Source organism: Trachurus japonicus, chromosome 9 (genome assembly GCF_045865225.1).
Source record: "Trachurus japonicus isolate A0001 chromosome 9, Traja_1.0".
NCBI lineage: Eukaryota > Metazoa > Chordata > Actinopteri > Carangiformes > Carangidae > Trachurus > Trachurus japonicus.
Genome location: NC_140915.1, coordinates 39,350,697 through 39,371,398, shown reverse-complemented (window position 1 = coordinate 39,371,398; position 20,702 = coordinate 39,350,697). Strand labels below are relative to the sequence as shown.

General features: G+C 46.5%; 1 protein-coding gene across 15 annotated transcripts in view; it reads left to right on the top strand.

The window, feature by feature from the left end:
• fbrsl1 (fibrosin-like 1) overlaps window positions 1-17,511 on the top strand; it is a 271,719-nt gene extending 254,208 nt beyond the window's left edge. For 2 of the 15 annotated variants that reach the window (XM_085787868.1, XM_085787864.1), the window contains 13 exons: window positions 675-1,128; window positions 1,936-2,198; window positions 3,840-4,090; window positions 7,579-7,629; window positions 7,830-7,925; window positions 9,529-9,600; window positions 9,835-9,864; window positions 10,162-10,233; window positions 11,027-11,159; window positions 11,940-12,023; window positions 13,299-13,382; window positions 14,180-14,450; window positions 15,011-17,511. In XM_085787868.1, coding sequence (XP_085643994.1) covers window positions 675-1,128; window positions 1,936-2,198; window positions 3,840-4,090; window positions 7,579-7,629; window positions 7,830-7,925; window positions 9,529-9,600; window positions 9,835-9,864; window positions 10,162-10,233; window positions 11,027-11,159; window positions 11,940-12,023; window positions 13,299-13,382; window positions 14,180-14,450; window positions 15,011-16,310 — 3,161 coding nt within the window. In that variant the 3' untranslated portion in view covers window positions 16,311-17,511. Of the gene's footprint in view, window positions 1-674; window positions 1,129-1,935; window positions 2,199-3,505; window positions 3,667-3,839; window positions 4,091-7,578; window positions 7,630-7,829; window positions 7,926-9,528; window positions 9,601-9,834; window positions 9,865-10,161; window positions 10,234-11,026; window positions 11,160-11,939; window positions 12,024-13,298; window positions 13,383-14,179; window positions 14,451-15,010 lie in introns of all 15 variants that reach the window. The other 13 variants (XM_085787876.1, XM_085787871.1, XM_085787867.1 and 10 more) reach the window with 12 other exon arrangements.
• Window positions 17,512-20,702: the final 3,191 nt, after the last annotated feature.

Below are 20,702 nucleotides of genomic sequence, written 5' to 3'. Positions count from 1 at the left end.
GATGCTGCATTTTCTGCCACTTCCATTTTGCCGCTACAACAGCACATAATTACAGTGATTAAATTGCAACAGCCTAAGTATGAAAAGTCGTTGTTGAGTGGAATGCTGATCATAAAAGCTTCTTGTCTGGTGAAAAGACCCCTGATGAATGGTAAAGACAAAGTGGCCAAGTTCAGAGTGCTTTGCTGCGGTTTCCCAAATCCCCTGAAAGATCAGGAAGGGAGGACAGAAAAGCACAGTGGCAGAGAGGCCAAGATAAGGGGCCATGATCTCTCTTCACAGCACAATTGAAACATAATTATTTCATGCCAGATTGTGTGCTCAGCAAAGCCCTGAATAGGGGCCGACATTTAACTTTAATTAGCTGTGATTTATTCATACTGACTGGATCGCGAGAAGAAATTGGATCATCTGATTATAGTCAAGCATGAAAATGACCTGATTAAACACTTAATGGAACCTAGGGAGAGGGAAACAGGAGGAACCTCAGGCAGGAGACATGTGGAGAACATTATAACGGAGGAAAAGGGACTATGTGTTACTCATCATTGATCATATATCATATTATCTGTCATCAGGTGGTGTCAAATCAAACAGGAATATCTAAAACAGGTGAACTTCAGATCAGGGTTTCAGACTCTCTTCTTACGTTTCACTGTTTCTTCTCTTCTCAGGTGTGCCGACGAATGAGAGTCCCGAGTCCAAGACCTGTAGCTCAGCCAAAGTCTCGGGGCTTCAGCGCAGCCAGGAGCAGAGCCTCAGCGAGGTGCCCTTCGCGCCCCCCGTGCCCAGCCCCACCCCGGCCTCGGCGCCCACGGGCTCCCCCGCCCCCGCTGCAGCGGCGGCCCCTCCAGAGCCTCCGAGGTCCCGCCTCCCCACCCCGCCTCCCCTCAGTGTCAAGAAGGAGCTGCCGCCTCCGCCCCCTGTCCCTACCCCTCCCCTGCTGCTGAGACCACCACCCCATCCCCAGCCCCACCCTCCTCACCCGCACCCTCACCCTCACCCTCACCCTCACCCTCACCTGCACCAGGAGCCCCGTGTCCTCCCGCCTCCGCAGCACCACGCGCGGCCAGTAATCAGCCACCAGGTGCATCATCCGCTGCAGTACAACAGCCTCCACGACATCAGGTGGGCAGTTACACGGGGGGTGTTTGTGTCCCGGGGCAGGGACACGCACAAGACTGCAGACATTTGTGCTTCGTTAAAAGTGGCGGGCTACCCAGAGTCAGCAGCGGAAAAGAGGCCAATAAAACACACACTTCTTAATGTGGTTATGCTGAAACTGTAACACTGATGTTGGCTTAGTGGTATTCAGCAACATCTCAGCCTCATGGGGCCAGATGAGTTGGGTCTGTGTCAGACCACTGAGACTAACGGTTACAGAGCAGAGATTATCACTGTACCAACGTATGTACCAGGCCAGGGTGTCACGCTGCTGCTAACCTCTACTTTGCTTTAATGTGTCAGTTTACTGGAGATGGCAATAAAATAAACTGCAGCAATTTAAAAATTAATATAGTATACTCCAACAAGATACTGTGCAATTTATATTCTACACGATATTGGCTGTTGTGAGGTGGATATAGATTCTTTTACCACACAAACTTGCAATAACCAGCTGTCAGATTTACTGTATTTCATTGAGCAGCTCTCTGTTTCCCATTTTATCAAATTTTCTCAGAATTTGCTCTCACCCCTTTTTTTTAGATCAACGTAAGAAGCTTTATTGGAAAATCATTCTTCCGTTGTCAAAACAGAGTGTCAAACATATCAGTAAAGCTGATCTAATACTGAGCTACCAACAAAGCAAGCAAACTAGTGTACTATACCAACAAATGGAAGTTCCACATGCTAGAAATCCTTGCATTGCATACATCATCAGTCCATTAGCAGTAAAATTATCATTCACTAAATTGTATTTTTCTACCTTTTCAGCCACAGCAGCAGTCCAGTGGGACTTCCCAAACAACACTTGCCCCCATCCCCTCACCACCATCACCTCAGCGGGCTCCCATCCTCGGCCCCCGCCTTGCCTCTGTCCATAGCCAATCTCTCTACCTCACACTATTCCTCTCTACGGAGCCCGGCCCATCGCCATCCGGCCATGTTTGCAACCCCAGCCACACTGCCTCCACCACCGACCTTACCGACCAACAGCTTAGTTGTGCCTGGGCACCCCGGCGGCACCCCCTACCCAGGTAAAGCCGTGCACCTCACGTGTTAGATGGTAGCATGCCAATGCAGACACAAACTCATATGTTTATATATCGGTCCTTTGTCAACACCTTCTGACTAAAGGTGCAGCACAAAAACACTGTACAAGTTTCCAGCATTTCTTCCCATAGTTCCCATTTTGTATAAATATAAAATATAGATAGCACTACTATCTTTATGTGACAAGCATGTGACCTGACACTCATTAACTAGTTTTCAGCCATAATAATTAGTTGGTTATTACAGTATGTTGTTAATATCATAATACATGTGTTATATGGTGTTGAAACTTGTCAAGTTTTGATTTGCTGACCAGGTAAGTGCTCGTTCTTTACTCTTTTATCCTTTGATACTGCACAGAACAGTTTATCCAATCATACTCCTGTACTGAACAGAAACAGGTGGTTGCACTCACTTGTTAGAGAAAACACATTTTGGTAAATCATGGTTTTGTCTTTAATGGCTAGTATATGTCAGTTCCTATAAATAGTGAATAGTAAAAAATACAGTAATCATTTTGCATTGATCTTAAAAGCAGTGTATGTCTCATGTAATATACTAAAGCTAGAACAGTAAAGGCAAGTTAAAGAGGTTTTCCTTAAAACCTCGACATAGTCCTTTAATGTCTGCCCATAAATATAAGGAATGTGGTCCACTTAGTGGAGCAGCCACAGATGCTTCAAATAACCAATTACCAGTAATCAATAATTTGACAAAAGAGCCTCATTAGCCAATCACCCTTGTACAGCACAGAGTGGAAATACATCTGATTTAAATGTAAAAATCAACAGTGAGCTGCTTCTCTTAAAAGTCACATGCTATAATGTCAGGTTTTATTTCCACTGGAGAATATCCTGCATCATTTTCTAAGATGGATTGTATTTATAGAAGCATGGATGAGGTCACAGTACAAGGACTTGGATGCATCATAGGAAAATGTCAGTTAACAAGTGGACAGTCATCACAGCTGGAGACGTCCCGAGCACTGGGCTACTGAAAACAGGGAATAAACCTGCTGAACAATGTCATGCAATCTGATCCAAGACCAGCAACCAGATCTGTGTTTTCTCTTTCCAGTAATGTGTGCATTGAAGAGATTTAATAATATGTTTTACAATTTCCTCAAAACGAGCAATTTTATTCTGCAATAGCAGGAAACAACCGTCTCCAGCGACGATGGGTGTCTCCAGAGTGTGTGTTAAATATGCCAGTTGTGCACTGACTTTCTCATAGAGGGCAAGAGTGTGTGTGTTTTCTGCTGGGATGACTCTTGGTTCTCTCTTGTCTTTAGATACCAGTCTGTTGATATCATTCAACCAACCAATCATGTATTGCCAGCCTCATTCGGGGATTCTGATTGGCACATTGTCACAGGCAACTCTCTTACCACCACCAATGAGTCCCCACGTAGAAAACCCTCACAGCATGAGCTGGAGAAACAGAGAATGCCAGGTGACTATTTTCTCTTCTCTTCTACCCTTGTTGTGAAGACTGACTGGGCGCCCGTGCCTTTTTTTTTCTTGTGTCCCCCCCTTCCTTCCCTCCCCCTCCCCTTTTTTCTTTTTCTTTTTCTTTTTTCTTTTATTTCTTTCCTTTTTTTTTTTCCTCGCTCTCCTTTCTTGCAGAGCATGACCTCCTGAGGCAGGAGCTGAACAACCGCTTCCTGGTTCAGAGTTCAGAGCGGGGCCGGGGGCCGTCCGCCTCGCCGCTGGCCCCCGTGTCGCTCCTGAGGGCCGAGTTTCACCAACACCAGCACATGCACCAGCACCAACACACCCACCAGCACACCTTCACGCCCTTCCCCGCCAGTCTGCCCCCGGCCGCCATCCTCACCCCGCCCACCGCACCCCCCATGGTGCGTACCCAAGCCAGAAATGTGAGGATAAGTAAAAAGAAAATTCCAGTAACTTCCCACCCACCCACCTGTCACCCCTCCCGATCTCCCCTCTTCGATCAGTTTCTCCCTTTTTTTCTTTACCCCAAAAATTCACCAAATATGTCCCGTAGCTGTTAGGAACCCCTCCCTTCACAGAAAATAATGCCACTGACTCGGTTTGAATTTTGCTCTTTGATTTCTGCTTCTAAAGCCTGAGAGCTGACAAGAAGCTTAAAGCGTCACATCTGTTCCTCTGTAATAAGGACAAATGCAGGGCAGACACGGCCCGCTGGCTGCCACCTCCCATCACACACATTACATACATCATGCCACTTCCTGCTCAGGCTGCTCAAACCTGACCAAGCACATGTTTATTTTTACAACTTTCAACTTATTCATCCATAGTAGAATCATATATAAAACCCCACATATACAATATAATCATAGAGGTCCTTCCCTGACTCGTAGCACGTCTGCCAAACCAACATTACCAAATTTCATTTAGATTATTCATCTTCTTCTTAACTGTGACATAGATTTTGCTGTTCAGAGTTTGCTGAGGATCAGAAAGGGAACTGCCTGAAGGCAGGCTTCTCAATTGTTTGCATATGGATGTGTTTTAAATGGTTTTGAATGTTTTCATTTGCCTGTTAACAAAGAGCAACGAAGGCGCCGTCAAACAGATCTGTGTGTGCATTTCTGCAGACATAGTTGTATGCACACTCCTTGCTGTTCATGTGTGTGTGTGTGTGTGTGTGTGTGTGTGTGTGTGTGTGTGTGTGTGTGTGCGTTAAAAAGCAACCATACTTGCCAATGACAAATTCAAAGCCGGTCAAATAACTTCAGTGTGGATGACATCACTGCAAAACTGTTTTGATAATGTTTCTAATTGCTTCCGTGCTTTGACTGCCATCAAGTCTGGATATGGGGGGGGGGGGGGATCAAAGTCTGGCAACTCTCAGATTATTGCTGAGGAAAAAAGGTTAGAACTATTCATCCATCATTTGAAATGCACAGCAATCTCTCACAGTCGATTCAGACGGGGGCCCCATTTGTAGCTTTTTGGCATTAGTCTAATAGATCTAATCCATCATGTCATGACCTCTGATTGAGAGCCTGTGGTCCCATTAAGGCCCCGCTCCAAGATTATCCCCATCCTGTACATTAGAAATCAAAGCTCTGGTATTTATGGCACAGTCTCAGATAAGTATTGGGAGCGTTTAGGCCGTCCTTCAGGCCGTCAGCCGACACACACGCCTTAATCTGCTCCTCTGTTCGTTCCTGACATGGTAGGAATTATATACAGTACGCAGTGCTCCCTTTGAAGATGAAAGAGGCGATTTTCCCATCTCACTAATGCTGGCATTATGTAGCCCATGATGTACATACTCCCCCATCTCTTGTTGTGTTGTTGCGATGGGATTTGAGACTGCCATTAATGTCTTCTGCTGTTTTTTTCCCTTTTAATTGAAAGTGTGTTGTTACTTAACTTATGTCTTTTCCCCTCCCCTCCTCTCCTCAGTAACAATGCTGTTTTCTTCTCTTTGGTGCTTGCTTAAAGAGGCAGCAGTAATGATGATGTTGTGGTTGTCTTACTGTTTTGTTGTGAGAAGGCGAGCCACGTATAGCCCAGTTGTGCTTCTCTCTCTCTCCACTCTTTCTCTCTCTCTGTGTCTCTCTCTCTTTTATTTCCTCCTGCTCTCTAGATGTCCCATGTCATTTCAGCTATGTAACAGCCCTTGGCTAATGGCTGTAATTAATGAAATTATGAAGCCTCTATATTTGTTTATTGTTCTACGCCCTCCAGCAGCTGGCTTGCCAAATGGCAGCGGTGTCTTTGCAGCCCCGCCTCCTTGCCCCAGCCTTGTCTTTGGACAAGGAATATCCTTAATTGTTATAAGATGAAATATTAAGCTTTAATTAGCCAAAGCTGTTTACTATAAAACTGTGACAGGCACCATAAATTACAAGGGCAAGAGTTTTTTTTGCTTTTTCCTTTTTCTTTTTTCTTTTTTTTTTTTACAAGGCCATAAAGCAGCCAAAAGCCCTCTCCCAGTGTCAGACATTAAACAGGCCGCGCCTTCAGAAATGCAGAGGAGCTTTTTAATGAGCTCGGAAGCTGGCTCGGCGTTTCCTCTCAATAGGCTATCTGTCTTTGATTTGGGCCCATTATCGCCCACAAACAGGGCCGTCAACACCATCACTGCTGCCGCTGCCATTTTGTGTGCATATGTGAATGGCCCTGGAATGGCCCCTGACCCGGCCCCTGCCTCTCCACCGGCAGCTCAGCCAGCCCCCACGCCCGCTACCCCCTCAGCCACCCGTGCTGCAGCACACGCACACACAGAAACACTGATTCATACCCACTCATTTTCTTGTTTTATGTAAACCCAAAACGGCTGCGCCTGCCAAGAGAGCTTTGTGAAAACACTCGCAAAAAGTACCTGCAAATGGTTTGTGTATTTGCGGAACAGGAATAAGTTACTGTCACTTGTAATTAGCCCATTTCAAAATAGAGGGCCAGTGAACAGACACACAAAGCCCCCTTTCATACGTGGGGCAACATTCGCCGTTCTCGCTCTCCCTCCTCTCCGTCTCAGTTTACTGACTAGATTCCCATGTGTTCGGGATATGATCAGAAACATTTCTTTCATCCAACAACACAGTTTTTATATGGCAAATTCTAACTGAGATTATTCTGGTAGGCAGAAGCTCTGCCACAGAAATGGTTTCCTCACATCAGTTCAGCATTTCAAGGTTATATCAGTTTCATGCTGATCTGTCCTGAATTAGCCCCTAACCATTGCAAATGTCGTCTACTCGATTCAGTTTCAGTCATAAAAGACAGACTGCTCTCACAAGAGGTTCCATATATTCTTTCCATGATTTAATGCATGGAGAATCTGATTCTTTTCTTCACTAAATCTCTTTTGAAGTCTGGTTGTCTAACACCCAAAACAAGCTATATGTCTCCGTGTACTCCCCTCCCGTCTATACCATCATGGAGCATTGTAAAAAAAAAAAGAAGAAAAAAAAGGCCATAGCAGTCAAAAGCAATTAGATTCACATTTCTACAAATTTTCCAGTGAATAGAAACAACTGGTCTGGTTTTAAAATGGTATGATTCTCGAAGCTGGGCCTCCACGCCCAACCTCTGTATGCTCAATTGGAAAATCATGCAGGCTGCCTTCATCTTGGCAGTCTGCTAAAGCGGCTGTATTGTTAGTAATTTAACTGCCTATCTGACCATGCAGTTTAAGTAAACCCATGACTAGTGCAAGCCAGCTGCTTTACTCCTGGGCTTATTATTCTGGAGCACAATCCTGCTTATTACCAGTTACAGATGTTGATCACATGTTATGTTTTTATGATGTAAAAATAATGAGAGGGTATTTTTAAAGAAGGCTTTTGCTTGAAGGATTTTGGTGAAGTAAATCATTTTGTGGACTCCTTTTTTTCTAATTCTTTCTCTCTCTTATCTCTTCCAGTTCGACAAATACACCCCCAAACTGGACAATCCATTCATCAGACATTCAAACGTGAGTTCCTCCTCATACAAATTTAAATTTGTTATTTGCATTCGGCAAATCAAATATTTGACATATTTGAATGTTGCCATGACAGCATTTATTGTGTGTTGTGTGGTTTTGTGTGTGCATATGCTTGAGTCCTGTATGTATCTCTGTTTGATTTTGTTTTGTGTCTTTTTGTGTTTCCCATCCTCCTCTTTTCTCCCCAGTTCTTCCCCTCCTATCCCCCCACCATGCCAGGCATGCCCCCGCTGCTCCCACACTCAGGACCCTTCAGCTCGCTGCAAGGAGCCTTCCAGCCCAAGGTCAGCCCCACATCCCTACCCTCAGCCCACGGTCTACAAACAGACAGATCATGTTAGGAAGCATGGGCACAAAACAACGCACACAAGCTTGTACACAACAAACAAAAACTCAACTATAGCACGAAAGACAGAGACAAAGTTTTTAATTCTCTCAGTGTGGAGACTGTGTAAATGCCCTGCTGCATATAAAGACTTTGCATGAGTGACAATGGCTTCATGTTCCTCACTGAGGGAATAATAAGTAGACTTTTCATGGGGGTTTCAAAGGCAGGTGTGTAATATACTGACATGCCAACAGCTCTATGCCATGTGCCTCTATGAGCCAGTTTTCTGTAGGATTTCAGCCTCACCAAACACTGAAGCAATAGCACCATGGATGATTAGTACACCTCTAACAAGGAGGTTTAGATTTAGATTTAAAAAAACTGTATGCAACTATGTAGTATATGTGAGTTAAGGATCCTTGGAGAGTAAAACCATAGCAGAAATACAGTTTCACACTACACTTACAGTACATTAGATATTTTGATATCAGATATTATGAGTTGAATGAGCGAAGCAGCAGAGCTCTGTTGCTGCTGAGTGTCGATGAAACAAGATTCTAATGCACTTGGCCACATCCCATCGAAATCCTTTTATCATAATCTGTTAGACTTGACTGGAACTGAACCAGGGTCAGAGTCGCGCGCTGACCCCAGCCAGGACAAGCAAGACAGGAGAAGATGTGGGGCGGCAGGGGTGTGAGGGATGGGAAGGGGTGTGAGGGTGTGAGTCTGTCTGGCAGATGCCCAGCGGCTGTGACCTGGTGTAAGCCCCTAATCAAAGCTGCCCTAAATCCGCTGGCCCTATTCCCAGCAGACTGAGTCATGGAAGGGGCCCTTTTGTCAAAGGTCCCTCCAGATGGTTGAAGGAACAGTTTAAAACCCCTGCTAAGTATTCTTGGAGGGGAGCTTGGGGAGGCAAGGCTTGGGATGTGTGTTTGTTTGTGGGGGGCTGGTGACTCAGGTCACCCTGCAGGACCCTGCAGGACCCTCCTGTCCCCGGTATAGGGATGGATTAAGGCTGTTGCGCTTCAGTGACTTAAAGAGGAGATGTGTTACACTGGCTCAGCACCTTCAGCATCATTCCAGTTTAATCTATGACATCAGATATATAACAGCTGTAGTTGAGGATTAGAGATGTATAATGCTACTGAGGGAGGATATACTGTAGAGCTGCGCTGATGTTGGCGTCTGTAGCTGGAGGATCTCCTGCTGCCACTTTCTGACATGCTTCCATGCCACAGACGTCCACCCAGCGCCTGGACAAGGTTTAGTCTCAGTACTTCTGCTATTTATTCAGAGGGAAAAAGTCCAAAATGAAAATCTCTCTACCGAGGACGGCGCAGATGCCTCCAACCCCTCTGAGAATTACTGGATTAAGAATGAATTTACCTCCTGCATAAAGTAGTTACGCAACATGCTTTGGTTTATTTCCCTTAGTGCATTTCTGCTTTATAATGTCTTTCCAGGCTTTAACTACTTAAAGGACTACAGATCTGATGGGTTACCATGTCCCTCTTTCTCTCTGTCTCTCTTTGTCTCTCTCTCTGTCTCTCTCTCAGGCATCAAATCCCATCGACGTAGCTGCTCGTCCTGGAGCGGTACCTCACACACTCCTACAGAAGGACCCACGGGTAAGCGTCAAGTTGACAGTGTCCCAACAAGTCTCTTCTTGCTCTGTCCCTCCTGGTGAACACTCAGTGTGTGTCTCAGAGAGATGTGATGGCTTTGTCTCTGCATTAGCATCTCTCTGAGACTGAATGTTTTCTCCTCATGCCTGTCGCTGCACGCATGTATCCACAGTGCCTGCACTATTTGGCCGCGTTGCTTTGTTGTTGATGATAACGCTTGTCTGTTTATCCATACAGATAACAGATCCGTTCAGGACATCTGTTAGGGTAAGTGGTTGGCTTGTCCATCTCTTGTTAAATGTGACATCTCTCTGGCCAGGCCACAAAGTCTAAAACTGCAAATTCTTCAACAATTCCTGCCGGCTTTTGGCTGCATTTACAGTTAGCTTTGAGGTTTCTGTTGGGTTAAAGTCAGGGTTAGATTTTCTTAATCCGTTGCCTGGTTGAAAATTCTGACGAGTTCCCGCTTTGTAGTTTGGCCAGAAAATCACAATGCCAGAATCCATATTTAGTTCCCCATATTAAAGCCAGCAGGCTAACCTCAGTTTCTCTCTAAATTTTTAGAAACCTGGCAAGTGGTGTGCAGTGCATGTCCAGATCGCATGGCAGATCTACCACCACCAGCAGAAAATGAAGGTGCGTGAGATGGATAATGATGTCTTGCAGGAGTTTTGCTGTCATTTAAACCAGATACAGTATATTGGTAATGGAATAACGACCCAAATAACATACTTGCTCCCTGAATACACAGTAGGTCTTATCATGTCATAGTTGGATCTTTACCAGTGAAACTATCTATAATCGTGTTACTGGGTTCAGAAAGACCATGTGGGTGGGAAAAGACAGATGACAAAATAAGAACAGAAATCTGTTACATGTAATAATGATTCACAATCCAACAAATTGTGTTTCCTCTTGTTTAGTGTTCCCTAAAGCAAAGTAAATGTTCTGTGCGTCGCTCACTCAACCCGAAAAAGAAACGGGCAGATCATGACCTGACACATTAACAGCTGTAACACAATCAGTGATCATAGTGATGGCTGCACTGACCAAATTACAACATGTGAGCACAGACAAATGCTTGTGTGGAACTACTCCTCTCACTGACAGAGGATGGTGTGGCCTCGCCATGGAGATCCTCTGCTCAGGCCTCTGGCCTAGTGATGTCAGTCCTTCTTGGGCTCTGAACCCCCGTAACCAAGGATTTAGTGTCCCTAATCAGCTTACAGATATTTGTTATAACACAGTTGGCCAGAATTGGAGACATGGATCCATTGTTGATGTATCTGTATTCCTCTGATCTCTCACCCAGTGTGTAGCTGAGGATAAATCCCTCTCACTGTTGTTGGAAATGTTAAGTACTGTTGCCTACCGACCTAATTTTCTTTGTGCGTCTCCCTCTGTTTGTGTCTGCCTCTCTGGACTATAGCAAATGCAGCTGGATCCTCACAAACTAGACATGAATGGGAAACTGGACCTGTTCAGTCGACCCCCAGCTCCAGGAGTCTTCCCAGGGTTCCCGTACCCTCATGACCTGGCACGACCCCTTTTCTCCTCCACAGGTCAGTAGGTTCTCTCCGTGCATCTCCCAATTCAAACCTTTCAAAACACTAACTGTAAATGATCCCATTCTCAAGGCTTTTCAACTGCATTTTTGTCTTTAGGCTAATACGCATTTAGAGCTGCATGTCATAATTGTCTCCCCGCCAGTGTGAAGAAATTGTATCTTTTTTTCTCTCTTCTCATGTAATGTTCACTTAATTATAGTGCTTTTGTAGCAAATGTTTTGCCAGTAAAGGGAGTCAGCTACGTCTATGAATATGGATGACTCCCAGTTAGGTAATTGACTGATTTGGCCTGCGTTGGAGGGCAACAGAGAGGCGAATGGCCTTTGACTGGTAATTATGCAGTGGTGTGTCAGAGGCACTCCTGTAATTGGTTCTTTCATTAACCATTCATGGAATATGGGTGATGGTAGCTGTGTTTTGTGAGAAAGGCCAGCATGTTGCACACTCTGGAGCTGACCTCAATAAGCAGTTATAGACCTGAACACAAACAGGCAACAGCTGCAATAAAAACCAAAATATCAGTTGCTAATTCCCTCAATGGCATCACTCAGCCGCCTCTGTGCTTCTATTTACAGCACATTCAACAAGTTTGTGATGCTGTTGCAGGAAAAACACTTCGTATTTACTCACATTTACTTTTTTTTCTGTTCTTGTCTAATCACGGGGGTCAGTAGTGTGATTATCGTGGGTGGACCATCATTTTGTCTAACTGTATGCTCATTAGAGTTCATGAGAGTCTGATAGCAACACTCTTCTCTCCCCTGTCTCCGATAGGCTCAGGCCACCCGGCCCCCTCCCCCTACGGCCCTGCCCCACATCCCAGCGGCTTCCTGCCTCCTAGCCATTTGGCAGGTAAGTGTAAGTAACCCCATGTTCAATTTTTTTTATACATTTATCTCCTCTTTCCCTCTGTCTCTCTCTCACCCACTCTCTCTCTTTTGCTCTCATGTTTTAAACACATTACAAGCCACCGGGGTGTAATTTGAAACTGAGATCCTTCTAGTTTTGATCTCAGATTCGTTTGAAGGTTAATGTGGAATCCAGTTGGCCAGCGTAGACAGTCTGCTGCGGCACTTCTTGAGCAAACTCGTAGGAGAGTGTAGCCATAATGTAATTGGACAGTATGATTCATAACATCGCCTTAAATAACTCTGTGTGGGGTTATTAAAAAGACGAGGCTAGCCTAGTGTTCACTCTTCTGCCCTATTTGTCATCCCTCATTTGTTTGGAGAATGTAAAGGCAGTGCAGCAGCGTATATGACACTACTTCCCTTTAAGCTTGCAAAGTTGATTTCATAATTCGCAGAAGGAGTGGGGTAGTTAATGTTGCTGGATTTACTTGTGCATGTAATTATTTTCATTCATTTGTGTATTTTGCACCATTCTATTTGAGACACTGTTTGGATTCAGAGTGGCAAGTTGATTTCATGGAATAAGCCCTTGAGTCAATCCATTTTGCGCTTGTGAATACACACGGTCCACAGAGGACGAAGACTTAGCAGACAGAATTTTCCTGCCCAGGGAATTCATGTGTGAGGCAGAGGAGATTTCTCAATTGTTGTCTTTTCTGATATATTAACAACCCCCAGAGTTGAAAATCCTTAAACCCTAATCTGTTGATAACTTCTGCATTTCTTGATGGATTTTTGCTGAATTAATATGGGACTGCAAATAATCAGCAGATGAATGTTGTTCACTGACTTCTCAGGGTAAATATTTGTGTCATTACTCTAAATTGAGAGTTTGCACCAGTTGAGCTCATCAGGCCCTGCTTCTCCAGTCAAAGCATTATGGTCTGTCTAGACTAATTTCTGCAGCTTCTAATTCCCCTGCCCTACCACAGTCCATTTTCAGCCAAGCTCCAACAACTCAAAACTAATTTCCCCATCCAGCAGCGTTGTTCCGCTAGGCCCAGCAGGGTCAGGACACTCCACTCCAGTTAGTGGCAGTGAATCCAGCATCCAGTGCCCGGGCTGCTGCAGGATTACCAGGCAGAGAGCTAAGGTGGCAGCGCTTTAAAAAAAAACCACAGCTCGCTTGTAAGAGAAAAGCCGAGTGGAACGGGTTGGTGTTGGGGTGAGCACTGCTAGCCAGCACCCCCCCTTTTGCTAATCCCTGTTTGGCATTTTGCAGATCCTTTCAGTCGCTCCAGTTCCTTTGGCGGCCTCGGCAACCTTTCAAGCAGTGCCTTCGGAGGATTAGGCAACCCCTCGCTTGGTAAGCGCTGGCCCCCTCTCCTCCTCCACCGCTCCCCCCTTCAGTCTGGCCCCTGTGGCCAGTGACAGAACAGAGCAGGACATAGTTAGACCACAGGGAGAGCCAGGAGGGGAGGAAAAAAAATTAAGACACTTAGCTCTAGTTTCTGTGTCAAAAGCAGCCCTAGCCCAGCAAGGCCCAACAAGGCAGCACAGCACACCACAGCAAACCTCCTCCCTGCCTCCACTCCATCCACCAAGCATGGCCCCAACAGCCTGGCTTTAATCTGGCTGCTGCTGCCAACCGGCACTCTCAGGTCTGCTGTTTGGTGGCAATTCATCTATTAATTATTTGACAAGCCCCTTCTGCACCACCACGGAGGGCTTTCTCTTTCCCCCCTGCATCCTTCTCTCTACGCTTTCTCTCTTTCTCTTCATCCCTCCTATTTTTGTGTGCCAAATCCTGTTGTGAAAATGGATGTGATTGGAATAGACATGCCGTGGAATGCTAAGGTCTCCCTTGGCTTTTCACAGCCCTCGACTCCAGAGGGCAAGTGAGTCTCCCCTGTTCATCCGGTGCAAATAGGGAGGGGGGTTGGGGGGCCCTTTAGTCCAAAAGCAAATGAGTATTTTTTTTCCACTGGTGGGGGGAGCCATTAACCTCTAACTCTTTCAAACAGCTTCAGTGAGAGAGCCTCCAGAGACAAAGACAAAAGCAGCTTTTGTTGTTGAGTCTTTCTCATCTTATGTGTCCTCAAGAAGGTTTTGTGCCCAATTAACTTACAGTGGGTCCCACGCCTGTCTCCCTCTTCCCCCCAGGGTCCAACAGTGTGTTTGGCACCAAGGAGGGGCCAGGAGGACTGCCCACGTTTGGCAGCCCCCACCACGACACCTGGAACAGACTTCGACGCACCCCGCCGTCCTTCCCCACCCCGCCACAGTGGCCCAAAACCGCAGACGCTGAGAGAAGCAGCTCGGCCAACAGCCACGAGAGAGAACGAGAGAGGGAACGGGAAAGAGAGAGGGAACGGGAAAGGGAACGAGAGAAAAGAGACTCTTCCATTGGGAAGGAAGAGAAGGATAAAGACAGGTGAGTCTGTGCTCTTATTATCCACCTGGAGAGTTTTATTTGGAGTACATTAGCTTTCAGATGTGTTTTTTTTTGTCATTTTTACTCCTCTACCATATTGTAACATTTGAGATTTCACCTCATTGCACAGGATGTTCCCCCAAGAGGTTAACAAATCTGACTATACACACAATGCATCCACAAAACAAAACTATATTAAATACATTATAACATGGCTGAGTATCCATTTTCCAGCAAGCACACACACACATTCATCAATGAACATCATCAAATCCCCTCTGTGGAGATAGATGCAGTGTTTAAGACAAAAGTGTATCCACCGTATCCTTGGAAACTGAAATAAACTCAAGGCATGGGTCCAATAAGACACACACAAATCAAACAGGCGACAAGCAGCTCAGAGAGAAGGAACTCACATTTAAAGGCAGTAAACAGTATTTGAGGAAGAGCCTGGCAAAATGGGTTTTTTTTTTCCTGTGAGAATTAAAACTCTTATGTTGAAATTGAATACAGCCCACCTCCTTTAACTGGTACCAAACTATTTTATTATGTCATTACAGGGATTCTGTGGATCGCAACCGACACTCCAACCGTTCATCTCCGGCCTCAGCACCGGTCAGCTACCAGATCAGTAGCTTAATCCGCTCCAACAGTCAGAACTCCAACGATTCGGGTCGGCATCACAGCGGCAGCGTGGACCGGGTCCGCGAAGCAGAGAAGGAGCTGCTGGAGCGCCACAGAGAGTCTTCCACACTGGCCGACATCAAGGTGAAGGAGAGCCGCTCGCCGGGCAAGGAGATGCTGGAGAGGAGACCCTCAGAAGACTCCATCAAACCCACCCAGCGCTCCCCCTCTCCGTACTCCAAGGCAGTGATCAATGAGCAGAGCATGAAGATGACAGGTGGGCCCCCCCCTACGCTCAAGGACAGCGAGAGGAAAGAGCCCCCACCTGCAGATCTCCTCCACAAGGTGAAAAATGACATGAAGATTAAGGAGGAGAGGAAGGAGGAGCAGGAGGTCATGGTGGTGAGCTCCGAGCCCGCCCCTCAGCCCCCGTCCCAGTCTCTTTCTCTTCCCGTCGGTCAGCCTTTAAACCCCCACCACCACCACCCGCCTTTGTCCCAGCAGCCCCCCATCCCCTCGCCTCGCGGCAGTGACATCCCGGCACCCGGCCTGCACGGCGTCCCCATGGCCCACTCTCTGCCCCTCTCCATGAACGCCATGCCCCAGATGGGCAGCCTCAACGTGCTGGACCGCGCCCGCATGGCCCCCTTCATGGGGGTGAGCCCCCTGGCAGGGAGGGAGCGCCTGCCCCACCCGGCCTTCCCCTGGGACCCCCTCAGAGAGGCGTACCGCAGCCTGGACCTGCAGAGGCGCATGGACTTCCAGCTCCGGGCCGAGCAAGGACACCGCTTCCCCAGCGTGTACGAACAGGAGCGGGCGTACCGCGAGAGGGAGGCCCACGACTACTCCCACCACGAGCACCTGCTGGAGGTGCGCCGGGAGCACGAGAGGATGCGGCAGCAGGCCGAGGAGCGGGAGCGCCTGCACCTACGGGAGGAGCTGGACAGAGCGCGCCTGCATCAGCTGCACCAGTCCCCCATGGAGGGCCATCTACCCCACATGCCCCCCTTCATGCCCCACCTCGGTGGCATGCCGTACCCCAGACTCAGCCCGTCCACAGGACACAACGGCCCTCTGAACAGAACACCCCCTACTGCTGCACTAAGTGCACCCCCACCCCTAGTGCCAGCTGGCAGTGCCAGACCAGCCTCACCCCGGAGGACTACCCCCCTCACCACACAGGACCCACGGGACTACTCGCCATCTCGCAACCCAAAAGAGGTCGAGGCTCGGTAGCTCCTGAGAAAAGTGTACCAGGTCTCACTAGACGCACTCACAACCCCCCCCCCCTAATCTGACATCCTCTTGTGAACAAAATGCACTGCTCTTCGCCAGAGAAGAGCAAAACTCCCTAAGGGAAAGGGTATGATTGTACAAAGTAAAGGTGTGTAAGGCTGATAAAGCACATGCCATGACTTTACTCTTAGTGGACTGGAGGTTGAATAATGTCGGTAAAAAGAACACAATGTGTGTATGTTTATATCCGACTTAAATATTTGATAATTATTAATATATTAATCCAATACCTTTTTTCAGCTTTGTGCAAAAAGAGAGGTCCTGAAATGAGTTTGTACATTTCCTATCCTTGTTCCATGTATAGATATCATTTCTATGAATTTTATGTATTTTGTGCATCAGTCACACCTTTTACAATATTTATCCCAGTTGATTGTGAGACATATCCATTATGACCCACTGTAAAGACTGGACTTTGGTTTCAACCTTCAGTAATTTAACCTCATGGTACCAGGATATCCTCAATGATTACAATGTACAATTGTTACATTACCGATTTGTTTTGTTCATTTGTTTTGCCTTTGAGATATGCAGATAAATATATATTATGAGGTCTTTGTTCAGTCTCTGTAAAGAAAACTGATGTAAATAACTTGTTGATATTCCTTCACTGCAAAATTACCATGTAAATTTATTAGGCTTTTTAACCATTTCTAGAAAAACAAAATTAAATGAAACATGGGGAATCACTTCCTCGTTAAATATCATGGTAACAGACAAGCCTGGCCAATGGATGTTAAGTGTGACAGGAGGAGCAGGGTGTTGTAAAGGGGCCTACAAGGATCATCTGCAATCTATGCAAAGCAGCACACAGCACCCTAATGAAGAGATCACATGGAGGGAGCAGACGATGACGGTGATACTGAGAGAAACTTGGATCGACACATGTTTATATTTACCAATGAAATAATGATGAATTATTGAAAGACTTCCAAGTCAGAAACTGGACCAGCCCCAGACAGACAAGAAGGACACTTTTTAGTGGGTGGCAAAAGGACTTTCTCTGTCAACCTTGTGGTGTTGTGCAGTTGTTTTTCTTAGACTCTTGTATACAAAACAAGTAGAGTTTTAGGCCTGCAAAAAAATGAAAATGAACATTCATGGTTTAAAATGTACGGAATAAAGTTTGGACCTAATGTCATACATTTGCCGCCTGTCTTTTATCCCGGTGCTCGCTGTCAGCGCCGCCGACACCACTACTGAACGTGTCTGTAAGCCAAACCTGCTGAGGGGAATGTTGATGTTAGCTTGATGGGTTTGCCAATAACGCTCGAGCCTCAGGTTTTCAGCATTTAGAGTATTTGCTCATCTGATATCAAGCTATTACTTTGAAATCATAAAGGCAACAGACTTGGCCGGCAGAGTAGCCTAAGCCATCAGATCATTTGGCCATAATCTGTCATACATGGGCTGCAGAGCTCTTCAGAGGGGATCGATGAGACTGAGCCAAGGCAATACAGGGAGGGACTAATAGGACATTGATTTTGTATGAAAGCAGGTTTTGAGTGTTTGTGTTGCAGGTAACCGGTATTGACTGGCAGCCCAGTGGCATATTGACCCGTGGTCTGGACTCATTAAGAGGAGCAATGCCTGGGAGGCAAGCTATCAGATGGTGGAGGAGAGGCTGCTCTCCCTTCTCACACACCTCCTCTCCTCGTGCACACCACTCATCTGCTTTTCTAATGAGGCCGGAAGGCGCGGTGGTGGGGGCCGCGGAGGGAGCCCCCAGGCACCCTGTCCTCCTATTGACAAGACCTCGGCTGTGCTTGCCGCCAATTCATCCTGATAATGCCCCGACTACTCATCTCGCTGCTGTGCGCCGTGAGACCCACCAATCCTGTCCCATGGTATCAGCCCATAATAACAGCGTGGATCAAGCCGTGGCCAGGTCATTAGGGGATGTTACTGAAAATCAATGGCGCTCCTGTGTCTCACACACTCCAGCAGGGTTTTTTAAAAGGGCTTCTTGAAAAGGCTGCTTGCCAGAATAGGGCTGGCGTATTGGGAAGACTTAAATCACTATCACTTTCAATTTAGGCGCCCGGTAATTGAGCCACATATTCCTCCAACGGGTAGCATCTGTCAGTGGCCAGCTCCGCTTTAGTGCTGTGTGCTTTTAGTCCTAATCATCTAGTCAACAGCAGGTACTTAACCTCTGTAGTTACAGCGTAGTGATTTTTCCTGTAACTATTATTTACCAAGCAAGCATTGGTAGAAGAAAAATCCACACCTTACATTTCCCCCCCGACTCAATCACTCTGTCCTATGCTCTATCCATTTTACGGCTGAGTGTGGAACGGCCCTCCGGAGATGAAAAGCTCCATCAATTTCACTCATCGTCTGGCAAGGTCAATTTATTTCAACACACAGTCCATCATCAGATGGGAATCAATTGACACATTGCCTAGCATATCCAACCCAAGGTGGGTTATTATAGCGTCTCCAATATTGTCAGCTTTTCCAGAGCTATTCTTCATATGTTCAGGGTTTTTTTTAATGCCATTGTTTATGATTTTCTATATTTACTCCTTTATTATTTGGAACACATTTCCCATTTGATGAAACGTTGCTATGACAGTTCTTTATGTATCAGCTTGTCACAAAGAAGCGACTGTGATACAAGATTGTGGGTTGGTTTTTTTTACACATTTCTCCACTATAATCCCAATTAATAGGATACGGTGGTATCTGAGGTAAGACATTGTTTTATTGTTCCACTAATCCTCTTCATTTATCTGTGAGAAAACTCAATGCTGAGGGTTTGGGATTGAATTTTCATGCTCTCAAATACCTCCAAAAAGCGCCTGGCACAGAGCTCACCCCAGATTCAGCGAACAGTGGAACAAACCTAAGGGGCTTTTGTGGAGCACAATGGCCGCTAATAACACAGTGCCAAGCTAATAAGATGGGCAACAAATGAATGGTTCAGTCCAAGCTCCTTTTCTCTCTTGCTTGCTCTTCCCCCGCTGATAAAACATGTATGAAAGCGTTTTTGAGCCGCTATGTAGTGGCTCCCTAGACTTTTACCCCAGCGAGAGCTAATGCATTAGTTCCCATTTGAAGGCTGTTTTGAAATGGAGATTGGTAATGAGACGGGAGGCCCCCACCACTATCACATTTGGATTGCCGGGGCCTCCGCTGGGCCTGGTGATTTGGGAGACCGTGGCTCTGCTCGGAGTTCCAGCCCATCTCTCTGCGGGGAGCAGCAAACCCTAACAACAGCCTTTCTAAACCTCTAAACTATATCTGAACTGTGAACTGAGGGAGAGAGCTCCTAGTCGAGGGCTTTGGCAGTGGAGCGCGGTCACAGCGCCCTTCTTAGACTGCATGTTGTTTTGACCACCTAAAAAGGCTAACAGCATAGATCCGTCCATGTTGCCATCTTTTTTTAGCTTTCAATGTCAACAGAGCGGCAGCTGACAGAAAGCAGGCCAGTCAGCGGTTAAGGAGGTGACTTGGAAACAGCCAAATGGTGTGAATTCCAGACACTGGTGACAAAGTGCTGTCTAATGTCTTTGCACCTCTGGATCTATGACAAGTATTCTGGCCGCCTCACACCACCACGGCTATGGCTGCGTAAGGAGAGCAGCCAGTGCAGCCTCGGAGAAAGAATATGTTGTAAATCACTCACAGAGGAACCTCAGAGAGCCCCATGTGAGACAGGGAGGAGTAGGAGAGAATTAAGGGAGATGGAAAAGGAGGAGGTCCAGAACAGCTACCAGCCAAAATAAGTTTTCCACTTTGATTCAATTTTGAGTATTTTTCCAGCCTTTAGTGGAACCTCACAATCTCCCACACTGGCCATATTATGTACACAAGCCATAAAAAATGAATAACATTTATGCAGCTGGGTGCATCTGGCAGCGATAGTCCTCTCATTCAGGGACCCACAGGATGGCACCGTGCCGCCACACCACCCTCTCTGTTCTATGTATGGGCACTAGACAAGAGAAGACTTAGGGGAGGGGTGGGTGGTGTAAAGGGAAGCTCTCAAACGCTTCGAATGAGTTTTTTTTTTTTAAAGAGAGAGAGATTTCAAGGCAAATGGAGGCCATACGTGGCTCGTCCAATTTGGCACAGCTAATGCACATGATTAGCCGTAGAGACGTTAATCAAAAGTGGCTCAGTATTTGAAGAGGCGGTGAGAGGCACTGCCAGCTGGTGACAACATGGCTTGTGTGCACGGGCCAAGAGTGAAGTTTATTTGAATATGGATCTTGCCGTGACCGTATTTCTCCAGAGCTCAGTTAGCAGAGCGTTCCCTGGCTCATCACTGGGATCGCCTCAGAGCCGCTTGGCACAGGGGAAGGCGGAAGTTTTTCCAAGCCGCAG